General features: G+C 40.4%; 1 protein-coding gene across 1 annotated transcript; it reads right to left on the minus strand.

Annotated features, from left to right (window-relative positions):
* Positions 1 to 1,016: 1,016 nt before the first annotated feature.
* Positions 1,017 to 3,758, minus strand: LOC122143616 (NACHT, LRR and PYD domains-containing protein 6-like). The gene is made up of 2 exons (XM_042754152.1): positions 3,474 to 3,758; positions 1,017 to 1,133 (listed from the first exon to the last, which is right to left on the minus strand). Exons 1-2 carry the CDS (start codon positions 3,730 to 3,732, stop codon positions 1,084 to 1,086), a joined length of 309 nt encoding a protein of 102 aa, XP_042610086.1. The 5' UTR covers positions 3,733 to 3,758; the 3' UTR covers positions 1,017 to 1,083.
* Between the last annotated feature and the right edge of the window lie 15,101 nt (positions 3,759 to 18,859).

Consider the following 18,859-nt stretch of genomic DNA (forward strand, 5'->3'; position numbering starts at 1 on the left):
ACTGTTGACAAAAAGAGCCCGCTTATCCCCATTGTAACGCTCGGAGGGGCCAGGACGATTTTTAATATAACTCCAATTGGATTCATCTGTAAGAAGAAAGTCATATACACCTAGGATGCCTCGAGGGTGAATACATCACAGGCTAATTTTCATTTTTGGGCGAACTAATCCTTTAAGGTGTTTTTACTTAGGGTTGGACCAAAACTCTGCAGGACACCAGCTCTCCAGGACCAAGTCCAGTAATCTGTGGGAATACCAAGTTCCACTTCATCTACTAGTCATAATTATTTCAGAAGAGATCTGAATAAATCAAATATAACATTTTATTTGTCAGGTAAAAATGTGTCATGTCAATTACATAATAAACAGGAATCCAATTCAGAATTAAATTCAGTTTCAATTCAGATCATTACATAACATCAATTGCTCAAAGATTAATCTAAGCGTGAGAGATGCATACCCACAGACACACCCCTCAGTGGCAAAACAGAATCCTTTAAAAGTTATCTTATAATATAAGTGACTGCTGTGAAATTTAGACCATTTTACCAGTTGCACAGAGACTTTTACAATGATACTAAACACGAAGGAGAAAACAACAGATTCACAAGATACGTCATATCTGGTATATAGATATTCTAAGTGAACTTTTATTGAAGCCTGCCCTGATAGCATACATTCATCACGGAGACATCTGACGTCTGCATTTACACCTGGAACACATATTTTTAGATCGTTTGCTCATCAGCTATACAGCTACAGCATGTTTCCTATCAGATGTCAAATAGACGTTTATTAGATGTCTTTAAGATGTTTATGATTTAGAATGTATGTTAAACTGACCAAGTGGTCAGATCAAGTGATCTTTAACAGACATCTTACAGACAGATGTGTGCTATCTAAGAATAAAATGAAATTAAACTTCACACTTTAATAGGTTAAGCTAAACAAATGTGTTCCTTTTACACACACACACACACACACACACACAACTGTACCTAATTTTTATATTCTGAATTTGGCAGCCCTATTTATAAAAGGTTACTGGTCCAGTGAAGGTGTTTCCAGTCAATACAGGAGCATTTACACTGGCACCATTTTCAGCTTTGACTTCCGGACTGGAGCTTTGTCAACTGAAAGAGAGAGATTTATGATTCTTACACAGACTTACATACTTGAAACTTATAAATAATAATAATATTGTAGAAGCAGGAAATAAGACCAAAATCTTAAATCACATTTTATATACAGTCATGTCCAAAAATATCGGCACCCCTGGTAAATATCATTAAAGGAGGCTTTGAAAATGTATCTGTATTGTTAATCCTTTTGATCTTTTATTTAAAAAAAAATCTAGAATTTAAAAAGGGGGAAAATATCATTATGAAATAAATGTTTTTCTCTAATACACATTGGCCACAATTAACGGCACCCTTTTATTCAATACTTTTTGAAACCTCAATTTGCCAGTTTAACAGCTCTAAATTTTCTTTTATAATGCCTGATGAGGTTAGAGAACACCTGACAAGAGATCAGAGACCATTCCTTCATCCAGAATCACTCCAGACCCTTTAGATTCCCATCTTCATGTTGGTGCTTCTCCTCTTCAGTTCACTCCTCTCATTTTCCGTAGGGTTCAGGTCAGAGGACTGGAATGGTCATAACAGAAGCTTGGTTTTGAGCTCAGTGACCCATTTCTGTGTTGTTTTTGAGGTTTGAGTTTGGATTATTTGTACGGTTGGAAGATCCAAAAAATGGCCCATTATAAGATTTCCAACAGAGTCAGTCACTTATCGATTTTTTATCTGTTGGTATTTGATAGAATCCATGATGCCATGTATCTAAATAAGATGTCCAGGACCTCCAGCAGAAATATAGGCCCACAACATCAAAAATACTGCAGTATATTTCATTGTACACATGGGGTACTTTTTTTCTCTGTGTTCACCAAACCCATCTTGAATGTTTGCTGGTAAAAAGCAAATTTTTTTGGTACATCTGACCATAGAAGCCAGTCCCATTTGAAATTCCAGTCGTGTCTGATAACTGAATACGCTGGAGTTTGTTTTTGGATGAGCTAGGAGAATTTTTCTTGAAATCCTCCCAAACAACATGTGGTGATGTAGGTGCTGTTTTTAAGGTTTTCTGACCCTGAGACTCAAATGTTTTCTGCAAAAACCAGCTGTGGTCCTTGGGAGAGTCTTTAGCCACTTAAACTCTCCTCCTCAACGTGCATTAGGACGATATAGACACACATCCTCTTCCAGGCAGTTTCGTAACATGTTATGTTGATTGGTAATTCTTAATTATTGTCCTGATGGTGACTGCTCTAACTCTTTTCTTAAAGCCACTTCACTAATTTGTGAAGCTCAATTATCTTTTGCTGCACATCAGAAATATATTCTTTGGTTTTTCTCATTGTGATGGATGATTAAGGGAATTAGGCCTTTATTTTCCCTACTATTTATATTTTTGTGAATCAGGAAGCCATGGCTGGAAAATTTCATGTTCATAATCACCCTGGAGTGCTCAAATTGTGAATATGAATGGGAATAATTTTACGCAAAAGAATTTCTAGGGGTGCCAATAATTGTGTCCAACGTGTATTTGAGAAAAACATTTATTTCATAATGATATTTCCCCCCCATTTTAAATTCTTATTATGCAATGAAAGGTTAAATTTTTGTGAATTTTTAAAATAAAAGATCAAAAGGATTAACAATGCAGATTCAGTTTCACAGCCTTCTTTGATCATATTTAACAACGGTGCCGATATTTTTGGCCATGACTGTATATATATATTTGCTTAATGTAACATTATGATGATTAAACATTTGATCACATTTAAACTTTTTAAATCTCAAAATCCATTTTGTTATCACAGCAAAAATACAGTACTAGCCTAACTAAAATCAGTAAATGGTTCTTGGTTCTTAGACAAAAATGATGTAAAGTTGCTTGTCTTAAAACTGCAAGGCTTAAGAATACATTTGAATGCTAAACTTTTGTGAAGGCGCTGCAGTAAAATGATGTATGTGTAACCACAACAGAGACAAAGATCCAAAATTTTTACTGTTTTATCACGTCTGTCTCGATTTCGATTGTATCATTTTTGCCTCAGATGATCTTTAGGCTGTGCTGACCAAGGTTATTAAAAGCTTATTGATATATCAAACCACTGACATCTAGCGTGTGAGGATGCATTTTCAACATGTTTGTCCAACTTAATGTGAAGCTTTGCATGTGCCAATGAAACTTGCCTTGATGACACATGAATCTTTTTGTCGACCACACCACCTATTGGCCTACCTTAATGAACAACTGTATCACAGAATAATGCATTTTAATTTAAGGTTTTTAGACCACTGTAAACTGGTTGTCAGTGTTTCAGTGTTAAGTGTACTAGTATAAGATCTGACTCTTTTGGGCTTGTGCCTATAATCAAGTTACAGTCACTGTGAATTAAACGTCACCTTGCTTATGTTTGTTCTCCAGCTGCTCAGCCAGATTATTCTGGTTCATCATCTTTAGGATGCCGACTTTGATCTTCACAGCTTCTTCTGGTCCAAAACACTTCACCATCTTATCCACAGTTTTTAATCTATCTGCTTTTTCCATTTCAGACTCTGATATAGATTCATGATCATTCTTTAAGTGCCACTGAAACTCCTTCAGTTCAGCTTCTCTCAAGTCCTTCAGTGAGTTCAGAAGCAGCACTTTATCAGACGCCATCGTTCTTCACTGATTCACAGCTGCAGGACAAGAAGAAGTACATCTGAATTAGTTTCACTATTAACATGTGAATCTAAATGCTCAAGTGTTATTTGGATTTGCAGAGGTGTAAAGAACACAGAGTGCATGTACAGATACCTTAAAGTGTTTAAATTTACAAGTCACTAATTCTAGTACTTAAGTAAGAGTCTTAGGGTGTATTCACACCAGGAAAGTCCTCTAGTTCACTTGCTTTGGTCCGGACCAAATACAATGTTGATTTTTTTTTTTTGCTTGGTGCGGTTCACTTTCACACTGCTCTTTTTGCAAGTGAACCAGAAATTGTAAACAAAACCACACGTGTGCCAAGGTCATCCATTCAATGGACAGAAATTCTAAAGCAGGGAAAAGCAGGAAGTTCGAAAACAGGCTAATCATGGAGATTTTTCGTAGTGCAATTGTTATTATTTTACAGATTTTCTGTTATCAGCTACAAACGTAATATGAAGACACTTATGAACATCAGATGAGACAATGTCATCTATACGATGTTGTAACAAGGATTTTGCGAAGATGAAGAAGTGCTGCAAGACGGTTCTGGCGGAGAGAGCATGCTCTTATGTGCACCTACAATGTCATAATGACAATGGCACTGGACAGAAGACGGATTGGGTATAAAGAAAGCGAAAGTGAAATTTAAAAAACAGCGCGCATAGGAAAGCGATTGCAGGCTTTCGCAAGTGTTAGCAAACTGTGCAATCACCCATAAACACCCCCCCTTCCCCCCGCTCAACCTGATTTTTATGCATCTTCTTCAGTAGCTGTGATATATAGGAATCTGGCCAAATGTCAATGAGGCAGCGTGTCTCCTTGGAGCTCCAGGTCGAACCACGACTCAGTTTTCAATGGCTAAGTTAATAAATGTAGCGAACACAACACTTTCCCATAAGGCAACTCCAACTATGGGAGCCTGTTAACTCAAAAGGCGCAGTGCTTTCTGCAGTTGGGTCGGATTGAGGTTGGATCATATTCACACCTTAAACGAACCATACCAGAGTTCATATGGAATCAAACCGAGACCAGCTCTTCAGCTGGGTTTCGGTTTGATTGTTTGGTGCGCACCAGAGTGCGATTGCTGTATTCACACCTGCCCAAAAAGATCCGCACCAAAGGGGGAAATGAACCAGAATTCGTTTCAATCGAACCAAACAAGACAGGTGTGAATACACCCTTAGAATATCTGATTTTAACAGTATTTTCAATATACTGAATATAGGCTCAAATATGCACTAGTCCTCAACACTTAAGAGACAAGACACTGATTTGTGAGGAGAGCAATCACACTTTTAGTTTCTGAAATGGAAAAAAAACAGAACATCTTAATATTACAGTAAATCATAACACAACAGCCTCTTAAATATCTACAGACAATGAAGTCTCAGTTAATTCTGTCTGTCAGAGACTGTAACATACCTAATACATAATGCATGCGAGTATAAATTTGTTCTTCTCTCGCTGAAATTGACAAGTGATTTTTTTGTTTAATCAAAATTAAAATCAATATCATCTTGTTGTTTAAAAGATTTAGGCATTTATCAACATTTAATAAAAAGATTATTATTATTTTTATTTTTTTTACATTATATGTTACTGTAGTGAGTTCGTGTGAGGAAAGGAAGAGGACAAGGGTCGGCTGGACTGCTGACGAGTTTATTCTGCCAAAAATAAATATTCTTTGAAAATCCCAATGGCGACTTTTATTTTGACAACCATATACTTCTAACGCATAGCACTTCCGGGTTACTTCCTCCGGCTTTCAGGTCGCGTCAGCAGTCCGTCTCTCTCTCAACTGCTCCCGTTTCTCCTGGCGTTTTATACTCTCTCCACGCCAATTACTGCAACAAGAAACAGGTGTTGATCGTTTCCGTCCAACCCACTCACTCACCGCTCGTCTCCCGACTCTCTCTCCCGCTGCAGACTTCGCTAAACCACGCCCCCCCTGCCACATACCCCCACCGCCCGACTCAGGCCGGGGAGCCATCCGGCCTGCAGCCCCCCCCCCCCCCCCCCCCCCCCCCATTTCTGGAGAGGAAGTCGGCCACAGCCATCTGAACACCCGGCCTGTGGACCACCTTGAATTTAAAAGGCTGTAGAGCCAGATACCAACGGGTGATCCGCGCGTTGGTATCCTTCATGCGGTGGAGCCACTGCAGCGGAGCGTGGTCCGAACAGAGGGTGAACTCCCGTCCCAGGAGATAATAGCGGAGGGTGAGGACGGCCCATCTGATGGCAAGACACTCTTTCTCGATGGTGCTGTACTTAGCCTCTCTCTTCGAGAGCTTCCGGCTAATGTACAGCACCGGCCGTTCCTCCCCCTCTATCTCCTGGGACAGGACTGCACCCAGCCCCCGGTCCGACGCGTCAGTCTGCAACAAAAAAGGGAGAGAGAAATCAGGAGAGTGTAATAACGGCCCGCCACACAGGGCAGCCTTTACCTGGGTAAAGGCCTGCTGACACGACTCCGTCCACTGGACCGTATCTGGTGCCTCCTTTTTACTAAGGTCAGTCAAGGGGCTGGTGAGGTCCGAATAATTAGGAACAAACCGTCTATAATATCCCGCCAGCCCCAAGAACTGCCTTACCTCCTTTTTGGTCTTGGGACGTGGGCAGGTCGCAACAGCGGCTGTCTTGTCAATTTGGGGACGCACCTGTCCATGCCCCAAGTGGAAGCCCAGATACCTTACTTCCACACGCCCAATCGCACACTTCTTTGGGTTGGCCGTGAGTCCAGCGCCCCTCAGCGACCTCAGGACGGCCCTCAGATGCTGCATATGCCGCTGCCAGTCATTACTAAATATAATAATATCATCTAGGTAGGCAGCAGCATATGCAGCATGGGGCCGTAGAATCCGATCCATGAGGCGCTGAAAGGTAGCTGGGGCCCCGAACAAGCCAAACGGAAGGGTAACAAACTGGTGTAATCCAAAACGGCGTTGTGAAAGCTGTCTTTTCTTTGGATAATGGAGACAAGGGGATCTGCCAATATCCCTTCGTTAAGTCCAATGTCGAATAAAAATGAGCCGTGCCTAGCCGATCAAGTAACTCGTCAACCCCGCGGCATTGGATACGCGTCGAACTTCGACACAGCATTCACCTTGCGATAATCCACACAGAAGCGGACTGAGCCGTCCGTTTTCGGAACTAAAACTATCGGGCTCGCCCAGTTACTATTGGATTCCTCTATTACTCCCATTTCCAGCATTGCGCCTAATTCAGCCTGAACTACCTTTTTCTTGTGCTCAGGTAAGCGATACGGCCGGCTGCGAACTACCACGCCCGGCTCCGTCTCGATATGGTGCTGAATGAGGTTGGTACGGCCCGGTAGGGGCGAGAACATGTCGGCAAATTCTGCCTGTAATTTTGTTAGATCAGTGAGTTGGGACGGCGAGAGGTGATCTCCTCCTGGGGCCAGGGCGAGGGATTGTGGTTTGACATTCGCCTCAGGCCCGAGATCATCCTCTCCGCTAATCACCGTTGCCAACATCACTGATTCCGCCTCATTCCATTTTTTTAGGAGGTTGAGGTGGTAGATCTGACGTGCCCCGTTCCTATCGGACCGTATTACCTCATAATCGAGATCTCCGACTTGTCGTGCGACCTCAAACGGTCCCTGCCACTTAGCCATTAACTTAGAGCTCGACGTTGGGAGTAATACAAGTACTTTCTCTCCCGGTGCAAATTTGCGTAATCTAGTTCCCCGGTTATACAGCTGGCTCTGGCGGTCCTGGGCTTGTAACAAATTCTCCATTGATAGCCGCCCCAAAGTGTGGAGTTTTGTTCTCAAGTCCAGCACATACTGAATTTCGTTTTTGCCTTGAGATGGCCCCCTCCTCCCAAGTTTCTCTCAGGACATCCAGCACCCCTCGGGGCTGGCGACCGTAGAGAAGTTCGAAGGGGGAAAACCCCATTGAGGCTTGTGGGACCTCTCGCACAGCGAATAACAAGGGCTCTAGCCACTTATCCCAATTTTTGGCGTCTTCTTGGACGAATTTACGGATCATGGATTTAAGCGTGCGATTAAATCGTTCGACCAGGCCGTCGGTCTGTGGGTGATAGACGCTAGTTCGAACCGATTTAATGCCCAATAATCCGTATAGTTCGCGTAGCGTACGTGACATAAACGCCGTGCCCTGGTCGGTGAGGATTTCTTTCGGAACCCCCACCCGGGAGATTAGACGAAACAGGGCATCCGCAACACTCTTAGCGGAAATGTTGCGGAGAGCCACTGCTTCAGGATATCGGGTTGCATAGTAAACTATGACTAATGCAAAGCGATGTCCCCGTGCAGATCGCTCTAATGGCCCGATGAGGTCCATACCAATTCTCTCGAAGGGGACCTGCATTAAGGGAAGGGGGCGCAATGGCGCTTTTGGAGCGGCCGGTGGATTCACCAACTGACATTCCGGACAAGACGCGCACCACCTGCGCACGTTGTCATGAATGCCCGGCCAAAAAAAACGGGTCATGAGGCGATTCAGTGTTGCTGCCTGTCCCAAATGGCCCGCCATAGGATTAGAATGAGCCGCATGGAAAAGCATTTCCCTGCGGGTCTTCTGAATCAACAACTGGGTTGTATTTATTTTTGTCCGAGCGTCTTGGGTCACTCGATACAACCGATCTCTTAGAATGGCAAAATACGGATAGGTGAGCGGGTGGCCAGGATGGAGAGGCTGACCATCGATAGAGCGGACCTGTTGGAAAGCATGTTTTAATGTCTCGTCCTGAGACTGCTCCAGAGGAAAGTCATCACGCTCCGAGAGAACCAGTCTCCCGATTTCGCTGTCCACGAAATGCTCCGGGTCCCCGCAACGCCAACAGGCCAGCCCAGACCTCCCCGCCGCCCCAGTGGCAGGGAGTGGATTGGGGAATTGGCGTGGAGAGAGCGGAGAAACGGAAGCACTGTCCCCTCCAGCAGCCACCAGCCCCGCCCCCCTCACCAGGCCTCGCAGACTCGCGTGGTGCGCTGGGTCAGACCCACCCCGCCCCCGGGGCGGGACACGAGGAGGGCCGGGTGGACGGGACCTAGGGAGAGGGACAGGTCGAGAGAGAGAGATGGAGAGGGGAGAGAGAGAGAGAGAGAGAGATTGATGGAAGGGGTTCGCCGACCCCTGGGCACGCCACCATGTGGTCCTCCGCGAGATGGATAGCCGAGTCCAGCGACGTGGGACGGTGGCACTGGACCCACTCGGCTGTTTTCCCTGGGAAGCCGAGCGATGAACTGCTCCAGTACCACGAGGTCGATGATGTGTTCCACGTCACTTCCCTCGGCCAGTAGCCACTTGCGGCAGGAGTCCCGGAGCTGCTGGGCCATCGCGAAGGGCCGACCGGATTCCCCCAGGTCCAGGGAGCGGAACCCGCTGACGATGTTGCTCTGGGGACCGGCCGACCCGCTGAAGGATGGCCCTCTTCAGGTCGTCGAAGACCAGGAGGTTCGCTACCGGTAGCTGTTGTGCGGCCACCTGGGACTCGCCCGAGAGCAGAGGAATCAGCCTAACTGGCCATTGGTCGCGGGGCCAGCCGGACGCTTCAGCTGATTTTTCGAAGAGTTCCAGGAAAGCTTCAGGGTCATCCTGTGGTCCCATTTTATGAAGGGGCAGGTGAGCAGGAACTGCGGGCGGTCCCGTGGCCTCGGTACGAACCTCCCGGTCGATCCAGCTCCGGAACCTCTCGCGGTCCTCCTGCTGGGCTTGAAGGATGGCGTGGAACCGCCGCTCCTGATCCGTTCTCAAGTCCAGCAGGGCCTGATGTTGTTCCTGATGTAGGGCCGCGAGGGATGAGATGATGTCCGCAAGTGGCGTGGAGGACGGGCTCTGCATGGCGGCGGCACTCCTTCTTCCTTTCCCGGGTTTCGGCACCAGTGTAGTGAGTTCGTGTGAGGAAGGGAAGAGAGGACAAGGGTCGGCTGGACTGCTGACGAGTTTATTCTGCCAAAAATAAATATTCTTTGAAAATCCCAATGGCGACTTTTATTTTGACAACCATATACTTCTAACGCATAGCACTTCCGGGTTACTTCCTCCGGCTTTCAGGTCGCGTCAGCAGTCCGTCTCTCTCTCAACTGCTCCTGTTTCTCCTGGCGTTTTATACTCTCTCCACGCCAATTACTGCAACAAGAAACAGGTGTTGATCGTTTCCGTCCAACCCACTCACTCACCGCTCGTCTCCCGACTCTCTCTCCCGCTGCAGACTTCGCTAAACCACGCCCCCCCTGCCACAGTTACATTAAATTACCCCTCAGCAGATTTTAACTCATATATTTGCATAAAGTAGTCTTGTTGACAAGTTTGGGTGAATAAGGGCAAAACACAAGATATACGTCAATGCTTCTGCTTCTTTTGCACACTTCAGGCCGCTCCATAGACCACAATGCAACACGATTATGAAATCATCACAGATCGCATTCAATTCATCCCCACCCCAAACAACTCTATAATATATAAATAAGTTTTTTTTACATTTATTATAACAGCCCAAACATACCTATATTCATATAGAATGCTGCAGCAAACAAATCCTAAGGGGAAAATGTAAACAATAAACCAACTCAATAGTGGATTCTAAGTGATCAAGGGCTTAGGTGGGCACTCACGCAACATAGTGGGCACTCACGCAACATAATCAATGACGTACATCCCTGTAAACAAGACAGAGGGAAAGTTTGCGAGTAAAGGGCATAAAAAAAATTAACTGGAACTCAGCCCCAGTAATTGCAAATTCATGTAAAATGTAATTACATTAATTTCATATTCATGTTCAGTTTGGCTTCACTTTATCTAATGATAGCCTATGATTTTATTTTAATATTGCCACGTTAAAGATGTTCTAAAGATAATAAAGCTGATGACAATGTATTAATGATGCCCTCTTATACTTCCTGGCAGTTTGCTCATGACACTGTCCATTTAAAATAACAGTGTTTTCACACATGCTTCAGACACCAGTCACTTTAATGGCATTTCCCATAGCGTCCTCCCACATGCACTGTAGATTAACATTTGAAAGGGAGCATGGTGAAACTGAAAATGATCCAGAAATAATACATGAAAATGTTCTTATTGTTCCTGAAATTTCTATTTTCTTTATTTGTGGGGAAGGACAAATTATTTTCTGTTACCATTACAGTTTTTCTCTATTGCTAACACACTATAATTGATTCACTTGGCACAATTTTCGGTTACACTTAAAAAAAAAAAAAAAAAGTGACGTGACGTCACATACTCGGAAATCGTGCTCTGCATTTAACCCATCCAAAGTGCACACACACAGCAGTGAACACACACCGTGAACACACACCCAGAGCAGTGGACAGACATTCATGCTGCGGTGCCCGGGGAGCAGTTGGGGGTTCGGTGCCTTACTCAAGGACACCTCAGTCGTGGTTAGGTATCGGCCGATTACCGGTTTCAAGATATACCGCAATTTGAAAATGTCACGGTTTCAAAACCACTAATATTTTCCATTATACTGTTCCTGCAGTATGCGCTGTTTTCCACGTCTCCTCAAAGACTAAAAGAGTAGGAATCCCTCAGACTGAGTGCAGTGTAGAGAGTAACACAGACCCCTCCTCCTCCTGTTGGTACGAGCGAGCGGTAAGTCACGTGTGTGTAGGATGACCGAACTTAGGGTCCTTAGGGTTAGGAGTCAATCTCTCTAACCATTAGGCCACGACTTCCCCACGACTATCTTTAGATATTCTGCTAACTTTATCTACATGTCAATTACATGTCAACTAATTCTCATTAATTTGCAACTAGATGTCTACTAACTCTTGGAGTAGACTGTTAGGGTAGGTTCAGGGTTTGTGCTAGGGGTAGGTTTAGGGTTAGAATAAGTTGACAGTAAGTCGACAAAGAAAGTGTTAGAAGATATTAAGCAGATAGTTTACTAATACTCTACTAACTGCTAGTTGACATGTAGTTGCAAAGTTACTTACTGTTAGTAGAATATCTAAAGTGGAATATCGAAAATAAAGTGTTACCCAATTTTCCAAACCATTCATACAGTTCTCAACAAAAAGACATGTTTCTCAAAACTTTTAACACACTTCACCTGCTTTCACATGTTCCAATTTGTTCTGTGTTTTCTGCAAAACTCTACACAAGAATGACATAATTTTACACAGGTTTAACCTTGTTCTTATTCAGAAAACACAAACACACAAAATGACCACAAATAGCACACATTTATCTAAATTAACATAACTGATGACACATAGGTCAGAATCTCAGGATGATATGAACAGGAGCACAGGTGATTGTGTGATTTGGAAAATGAATCCTGGTAGTGGGAGACAAAGAGTAATAGGAGGAGAAAAGAAAAATGAAGGGGACGAGGTCAAAGGTCATTTGTGCTGATGAAATACAAAGCACTATAGTTAATCATGTCCTTGTGCATGGAATGAGCATAAGGAAAGCTGTCTGCGGGATCATCTACAGGGTTTTACATTACTTACACATTACAGTTATAGTACTTCAGATGAGAGAACTTTGACTGTTCTTTGTACTACAAATACTGTAGCACACACCCTCAAACTCATAACTGTTGAATTGTTTTTTATAACCAAGTACTTCTTACATGTATATGTGCAGAACTGAGAGTCGACTGTCTAGGGGAGGCAGAGAAAGTCTTTTGTCCAAAGAGTAAGAAACTGTTATAGTAAAACAAATAAGGATATTACCAATACTGTAAAGCAACTTGGCAGAGGATGCTGTATTTATTTATTTACAGTAACTGACAGTATATTCCAATGTGTGTTTACTGTATATTCGGTTGTGAAATTTCTCTTCTAGATCCCTTTACAGTAGTGTAATAAAAGTAATTTTTTCTTAGTTTATTGCTGAATGTTACTGTATCCTGCACTGCTCTATTTATGTCATATACTGTAACAGTCATTGACTAGCAAAAGAATTAGTGTTTCCCAAAAGTGTTTTGAATTGATGTCACTAGTTTTCCCTAGACAGCAAAATACTCTGTGTATTTGACAGCTTTGTTTGTCATCTGAGGCCAAAGATTAGATTTTGACAAAAGAGAATATGTTTTTGACAAAAATGCTGGTTAAAAAAAAGAAGGTTTGCACAAGTTGGTATGTAGTTTTGTATTTATAGTTGTGAGAAAATGGTTAATTGTTACATGAATTGTGTGTCAGCAATCGAGAAAAACTGTAATAGCTGGTTATTCTCAGCACATGCAGGAAAGCCCAGATTATGTACGAATTCATTGTTATGATATAAAGCTATTTAGCCCTACCTTTTCAACTTCACACTTCATGGATTTATGTTCAAAAGGGAACAAGTTGTATGTGTTATTTTTCCAATAGAGGTTTTGCTTTCAAGTGTTTCATAAAGTCTTTAACACTTAAAATGAACTTATGCAAAAGAGCATTGCTGAAATAGAAATAATGCAAATTTTTATTGAATTAGTCTGTTTACCATATAAAGGTGGTATTTCATAAACTCTGTCTGCAGACGCATGAACTGTTGCGGGATAGTTTGTCTCAAAGAGTGAAGAGTGCATGATAAGACATACTGTTTGAGAATCACAGACTCACAAATAAAAACAGTAAAACGAGGAACAAACTGTGATTTCACACCATTTTAAAAACAGTATAAGAATGTGCAGCTTCCTGGGATTCACTTACAAAGAAACACTTGATAATCTGATGACGACATTAAGAGCTTTAAATAAAATCATGAAAATGACTTTAGCACAGCATTAAAGTCTCAGAAGCAGAAAGTGATCAAGGACACATCATAAGATGACACATAAAAGAAATGATGAACCACCCACCTCAAATGATATTTGTAGATTCTTCTATTTCCTCTTAACTGTTGTGTTGAAAAGCTGTTTAGAAATCTTTTACTTTCAGCTCAACTGGTTTTCAGGAAGAGACATTAGAATAAGTTCATCAACACATACACACACACACACAGATCTGGGGTGTGTTTCCTAAAAGCAACTATTGTGGCAAGTTCTGTCGTTACCAATAGAGTTCAATTTTACTAACGACCATAGTTAGATAATGACGCTTTTGGTTAACGCACCCCTGGTTTGTTATTCAGAAAGACTCTGTTAAGAAGTCGATTTTCAGCAGACTTCTAGGAAGCGGTAAGTGTCCATGATGTAGAGAACAACAAAGATGACCCAACTCGAAAATACACTCTGGAGTAGGTGAAGTTTATTTACAGGGCTTTGTTAGTCCACAGGTGCACAATATGTACAAGTGGTAAAAAAAAGTGGGAAGGTAAACAAAACATGGTCTCTGGCAAAAGATGCAAAATATTAGGATCCATTATATACACTCCAACAACCAGGGTTTTGACACATTTATGGCACTGCAGTTGCACGTTTTATTTGTCCAGCCTACTGAGAGACCCCTTACATTGGAGCAATTCTGGAGCAATTTTTCTGTGCTTGGATTCTCTGCCGCCTCTTCCAATCCAGGACAAAAACTAACAGCAGTTAACACAATTAGCTACAACCAGTATTTACAGACATTCTACCGCAGTGATAGACTGGCGTGCTGGGCTTAAATAGCATGCTTGTAAATGAGGTGCAGGTGGCGTGAGTTAATAGTCCGGTGATTGGAATTGGGTGTGTATGTGGAAGGAGTGACAGGTGAATCTGTGACAGATAATGGAGACACCTCTGATAATGCTGTGGTTGCAAATTTACATTTATTGGCTCCAACAAATAGATTAAAATAGCTGAGTCCAAAAATAAATAAATAAATTAATTAATTCATTAAAATAAATTAAAATATAGCTGTAAGCAGCGATATGGGGCTAAGCACCAAAGGAGCAACAAGCACAGTAAGCATAGAAACCACTGCAACTGCAAGCACAGAATGTACAGCAAGCATAACAATCACAGCAAGTTCATCAAAGTACATCACACTGAACAGTCTAAAAGCTCTATAATGTGCATCTCAAAAGCACAAAACACTCTTTAAGATTTTGTACATGAATATATACACCACATGTGCCACACTGGATTCAAACCCCCAACCTGAAAGTTTCAGGGCGAGTGGCTTAACAAGAGATGATGGACATTCAACAGACTGCCAAGGAGAGCTTTCAGTGAGAGAATGATAAGACAAAAGCATTACTTTGCATGTTGACCAGATTAGCGTGCTAAACTAACAATGCTATAACCAGGAGTGCACATAAGTGGTCCGCAGGTCCGCATGCGCGACCAAAATAAAAAAACATGCTTTATAAATAAGTTCTGACAGCGCATAAGCATACCAACATTGGCAGATGTTAATAAACAATTACTATTTTAGATCAACACACTGTACTATAAAAGATTTCTTTTCAAACTGAAAGCATGAATCTAGGCTATCCCATGTTGTTTTCAAAGCACAATGCAAAACTGTGACATTCATTCACTGACGCTCTTTAATCAGCAGCAGCGCTAAATCCAGAAGCACGTATAATTACTTGCCGGCAACCCGCCAAAATAAAAGCCTGTTGATTTTAAGTTTGAAAATGATGAAAACGCTTTTATTATTTATTTTTAGACGCTTTTATCCAAAGCAACATACAATAGGGGAATACATAAAGCGATTCTTCTTAAAGAGGCGAACAAAGAAAGTAGTAGTAAATATTAGCATTTTATTTTTAAGTTTACTATAAAGTAATTGTATTTAATACTAGGTCTACCTTTTAGTTTTAATAATATTATCACACATTATTATTTAGTTGTATTATTTTGTTTAAAAAAACTAAATAAATATAGTGCAATAATATTATAACTATTATTAATAAATGTTTTATCGTTATATTTAATGGGTCACCCTACAGATGGTAGACAACCAAAATGAGTAATGCCGCCGCGCGTACCGCCGCTGCAGGGCCGCGGCGTTAACTGCAATTCAGTCGCGTGTTAAAATCATTCACGAAACTACCGCCAGGTGGCGCAAAGGGACGGATTGCGAACTGAATGTAATTGTAAAATGAGATAAAAGGAGGAGGTAAAACAACAATAACATTATGATATAACATTGTACCATCTTTAAAAACCATTAAAAAATGTACAGTGAATTAATTTCAAAATGTAGGATAGTCTTAGGCTACAGTCTACTCATCAAAAATTAAAAGAAGACCTTTACACAAAGGATCTTATGCTTGCTATTGTTATTAAACAGTCATTAAATATAAGGCCTATATATACGGATAAAAAGCTAAATGTTTTCATTTCGGTTCATTCTTGGTTTAAAAAAATCCTTCAGGTTCCATTTGCAGATCGAAATGAGAATGGTCCAGCATTTAGCAATAATTATGATTAATTCTGTTATTATTCTTGATTTTTCAAACTGCTAACACTTTGCATTTTTGAATTATGCCTTTACTGTGTGACCAAAAATTTTGTATTTTCTGTTTCAGCTGTTTGATCGCGCTGGTGCCTCGCGCACATTCATTGGAAACAGTAGCCGTTCACCGTGCCATTCGCCGCGAGCAGCGGTCCACTTTGGCATATTTTTGTTAATTATGATATTTTATTTTTTTTTCGTCGATACTGAAACACGCGTGAACTACAAAGCCTATTTTTCCTAATGAATAATAGTTAAGCTTGAAATAGGCAACATCACGAATATGGAAACGTTTGGATTTCTCCCGAATGAGAGCCCAACCTTACCTTATGGTTCGCTTTAAATTATTATTCATTTATTTTTTGTTTGTTTGTTTATAGCTAAGCCTATATTTTTATATACTGCAATTATATTTATCCATTAGAATTATATATTTGTAATTATTGTTCTGTTCTGATAAATTTGTTACATTTAAAGGATTTGTTGTAAAGTGAAGAGAACTAAAAATATCCTGTTGGCACATTATAACATTATTAGGCCAGCCGTTATTATTTCTGAATGTAATAAAATGCAACTTATACATGACTTATATATTTTTTTTTCCTCTCACAAACTTTGTTTTTTAGCCTGTTTTAAAAAATAAATAAATAAATAAAATAAAATAAAATAACATGCAGCAAACGAAAATAGGCGATTAATCGGTTAAAATTTGATATTGTGGGGTAATTATAATTATTATACACTTAGGAACAGAGTCTGGGCCTAATCTAGGCTATCCAGGGTTTTTTATTTTCATTGCATCTGAAAATGACTTTGTGCAGCACATTCACGCTCAACCTGCCTCGCGCGTTGCTCAGCTGTGGACGATTTAAAAATGTTTGATATAAAGGTTGCTGTCCCATTTTATGCAGGAATTGTTCATTTAAAAAAAAAATCGAATTATATTGTTAACATGCACTGTGACATTTTACCCTTTTTAACTTATAAACTCCTTGAGATTTTAAAGTCAGTTTAATAGTATTGAAGTTCAAGTTTTTTAAAAAAAGGTTTTAAATGCTTAAATTATTTCTATGAATTAATAATATGTTATCAGGTTTTAATTGCTTAAATAATTTCTATGAATTAATAATATGTTATCAGGTTTTAATTGCTTAAATTATTTCTATGAATTAATAATATGTTATCATGTTTATTCTTGTAGAAAATAAGTGCTTATTCTTTAAGAAAATAAGGGAAAAAATAAGGGACGATCCAAATATTATATTTGTTTTGCTTCACCTATTTATGTAAGCTACAATTATTCAAAAAAAAAACAAAAAAATGTAATTAAAAGTGCCATCGGCCTGAGTAAATTTTACCGTTATAGAAATTTGCATTTTTTTTAAACAATGGCACTTAAAGTTTTGAACAAAAATATTATTTCAACCATATAGCCTGTGAATAAACAAAAAATGCATACTTTTCAATGAAAGAACACAGAGTTTGCTTCTTGTGTTTGGATTTGTACTTCAATAATGAGCTCCAAGTTTAGGCATAGCCAACACGGGTTTTTTTTTATTTCTCTCTCTCTCTCTCTCTCTCTCTCTCTCTCTATTTAACTCTCTATTTAACAGCATTAATTTACAATGAAATACGTCTTCCTCCAGGTAGACTGAATGTTTTTCTGTCTTGCTACTTGCGGACTTTGAAGCTGGGCGCAGTTAGCGCGAGTCACGCGCGCTGTGAAGCGGGAGCAGCTGACGGAGGATTCCGCTTGGTCTTAAAGCCTTCCGCAAACGCTACGTTCACAAATAACAATGATTTTCGTAAAATAATGATTAATTATCAATTGATAATTTGTTATTATTATGGTCTTGTGAAAACAATAATATGGGCTGCGGGAAAATAATGAATAAAAAGAGAAGGGCTGCTGTGAGTGCAGGCATGTTTCAACCCAGTAACAACACACCGTTCCTCACAGCCAAAAAACAGACCGAGTTCAGTTTAGCTGGAGGGGGCTGGGGGGTAGTTCTGTAGGCCTATAGCTTGTGGGGGTTGATATAAATGTGTGAATCTCTTGTTCTTTCATATGAACAGTGTCTTATGAGGGTATCAAACTTGCAGAACAGGTTTAGATAGGACTAGTCATTTTGGTTTTAGGGCAACTTTGAAGAAAGGTTTTGATCCACTTCAAATGTTGACTAATGTATAGCGCAATATAGTTTATTAGTTATTATAACTTCAGAGGAAGTTGCCTTAACTCAAAAAAAAAAAATAAATAAATAAATTCGCAAACTGTTGCGTTAATTTTATTTTGTTTCGTCTAAACAATATTTTTTTTAGACTATGAAATATAAATTTAGTCCAGACACCAGTATGATCCGTCTATGATGTTTTATAGGCTTTTTTAGATTTGGGAATACACATGCGTTACAGACATGACAAAAAAAACATTTTGGAGTTTTTGGAGACATTATTATTATTATTATTATTATTATTTATTTATTATTTTATTTAATTATTTATTTATTTATTTTTTTTGTAGCCTATTTACAATGCACAAACCAGAAGCAACAATATCTGCAGAGAAGGGTTGGCCATTCTCAAAAAAAAAAAAAAATGTATTTCAATTTTCGTTTTTGTGTTTCAGAAGAAAAATCAGTGTTAAGGCATCTCTCCATTACAGACCGTTCTGAAAGAAGAATTTATGCAAACGCGTATAAAATGCTTTAAAAACTTTAACAGAGGCTATTTAATAGGTCTGCCTCCCATGTAAGATTTTTCTAGTTACTAGTCGTT

This window comes from Cyprinus carpio, unplaced genomic scaffold (assembly GCF_018340385.1).
Source record: "Cyprinus carpio isolate SPL01 unplaced genomic scaffold, ASM1834038v1 S000006465, whole genome shotgun sequence".
NCBI classification, from domain to species: domain Eukaryota; kingdom Metazoa; phylum Chordata; class Actinopteri; order Cypriniformes; family Cyprinidae; genus Cyprinus; species Cyprinus carpio.

What these genes read in the sequence shown, in the direction of transcription:
- LOC122143616 (XM_042754152.1), bottom strand. Translation starts at nt 3,732, where the DNA reads ATGGCGTCTGATAAAGTGCTGCTTCTGAACTCACTGAAGGACTTGAGA. An exon ending in GGAGAACAAACATAAGCAAG is followed by an intron (nt 1,134 to 3,473) that starts GTGACGTTTAAT and finishes TCTCTCTTTCAG; the next exon opens with TTGACAAAGCTCCAGTCCGG.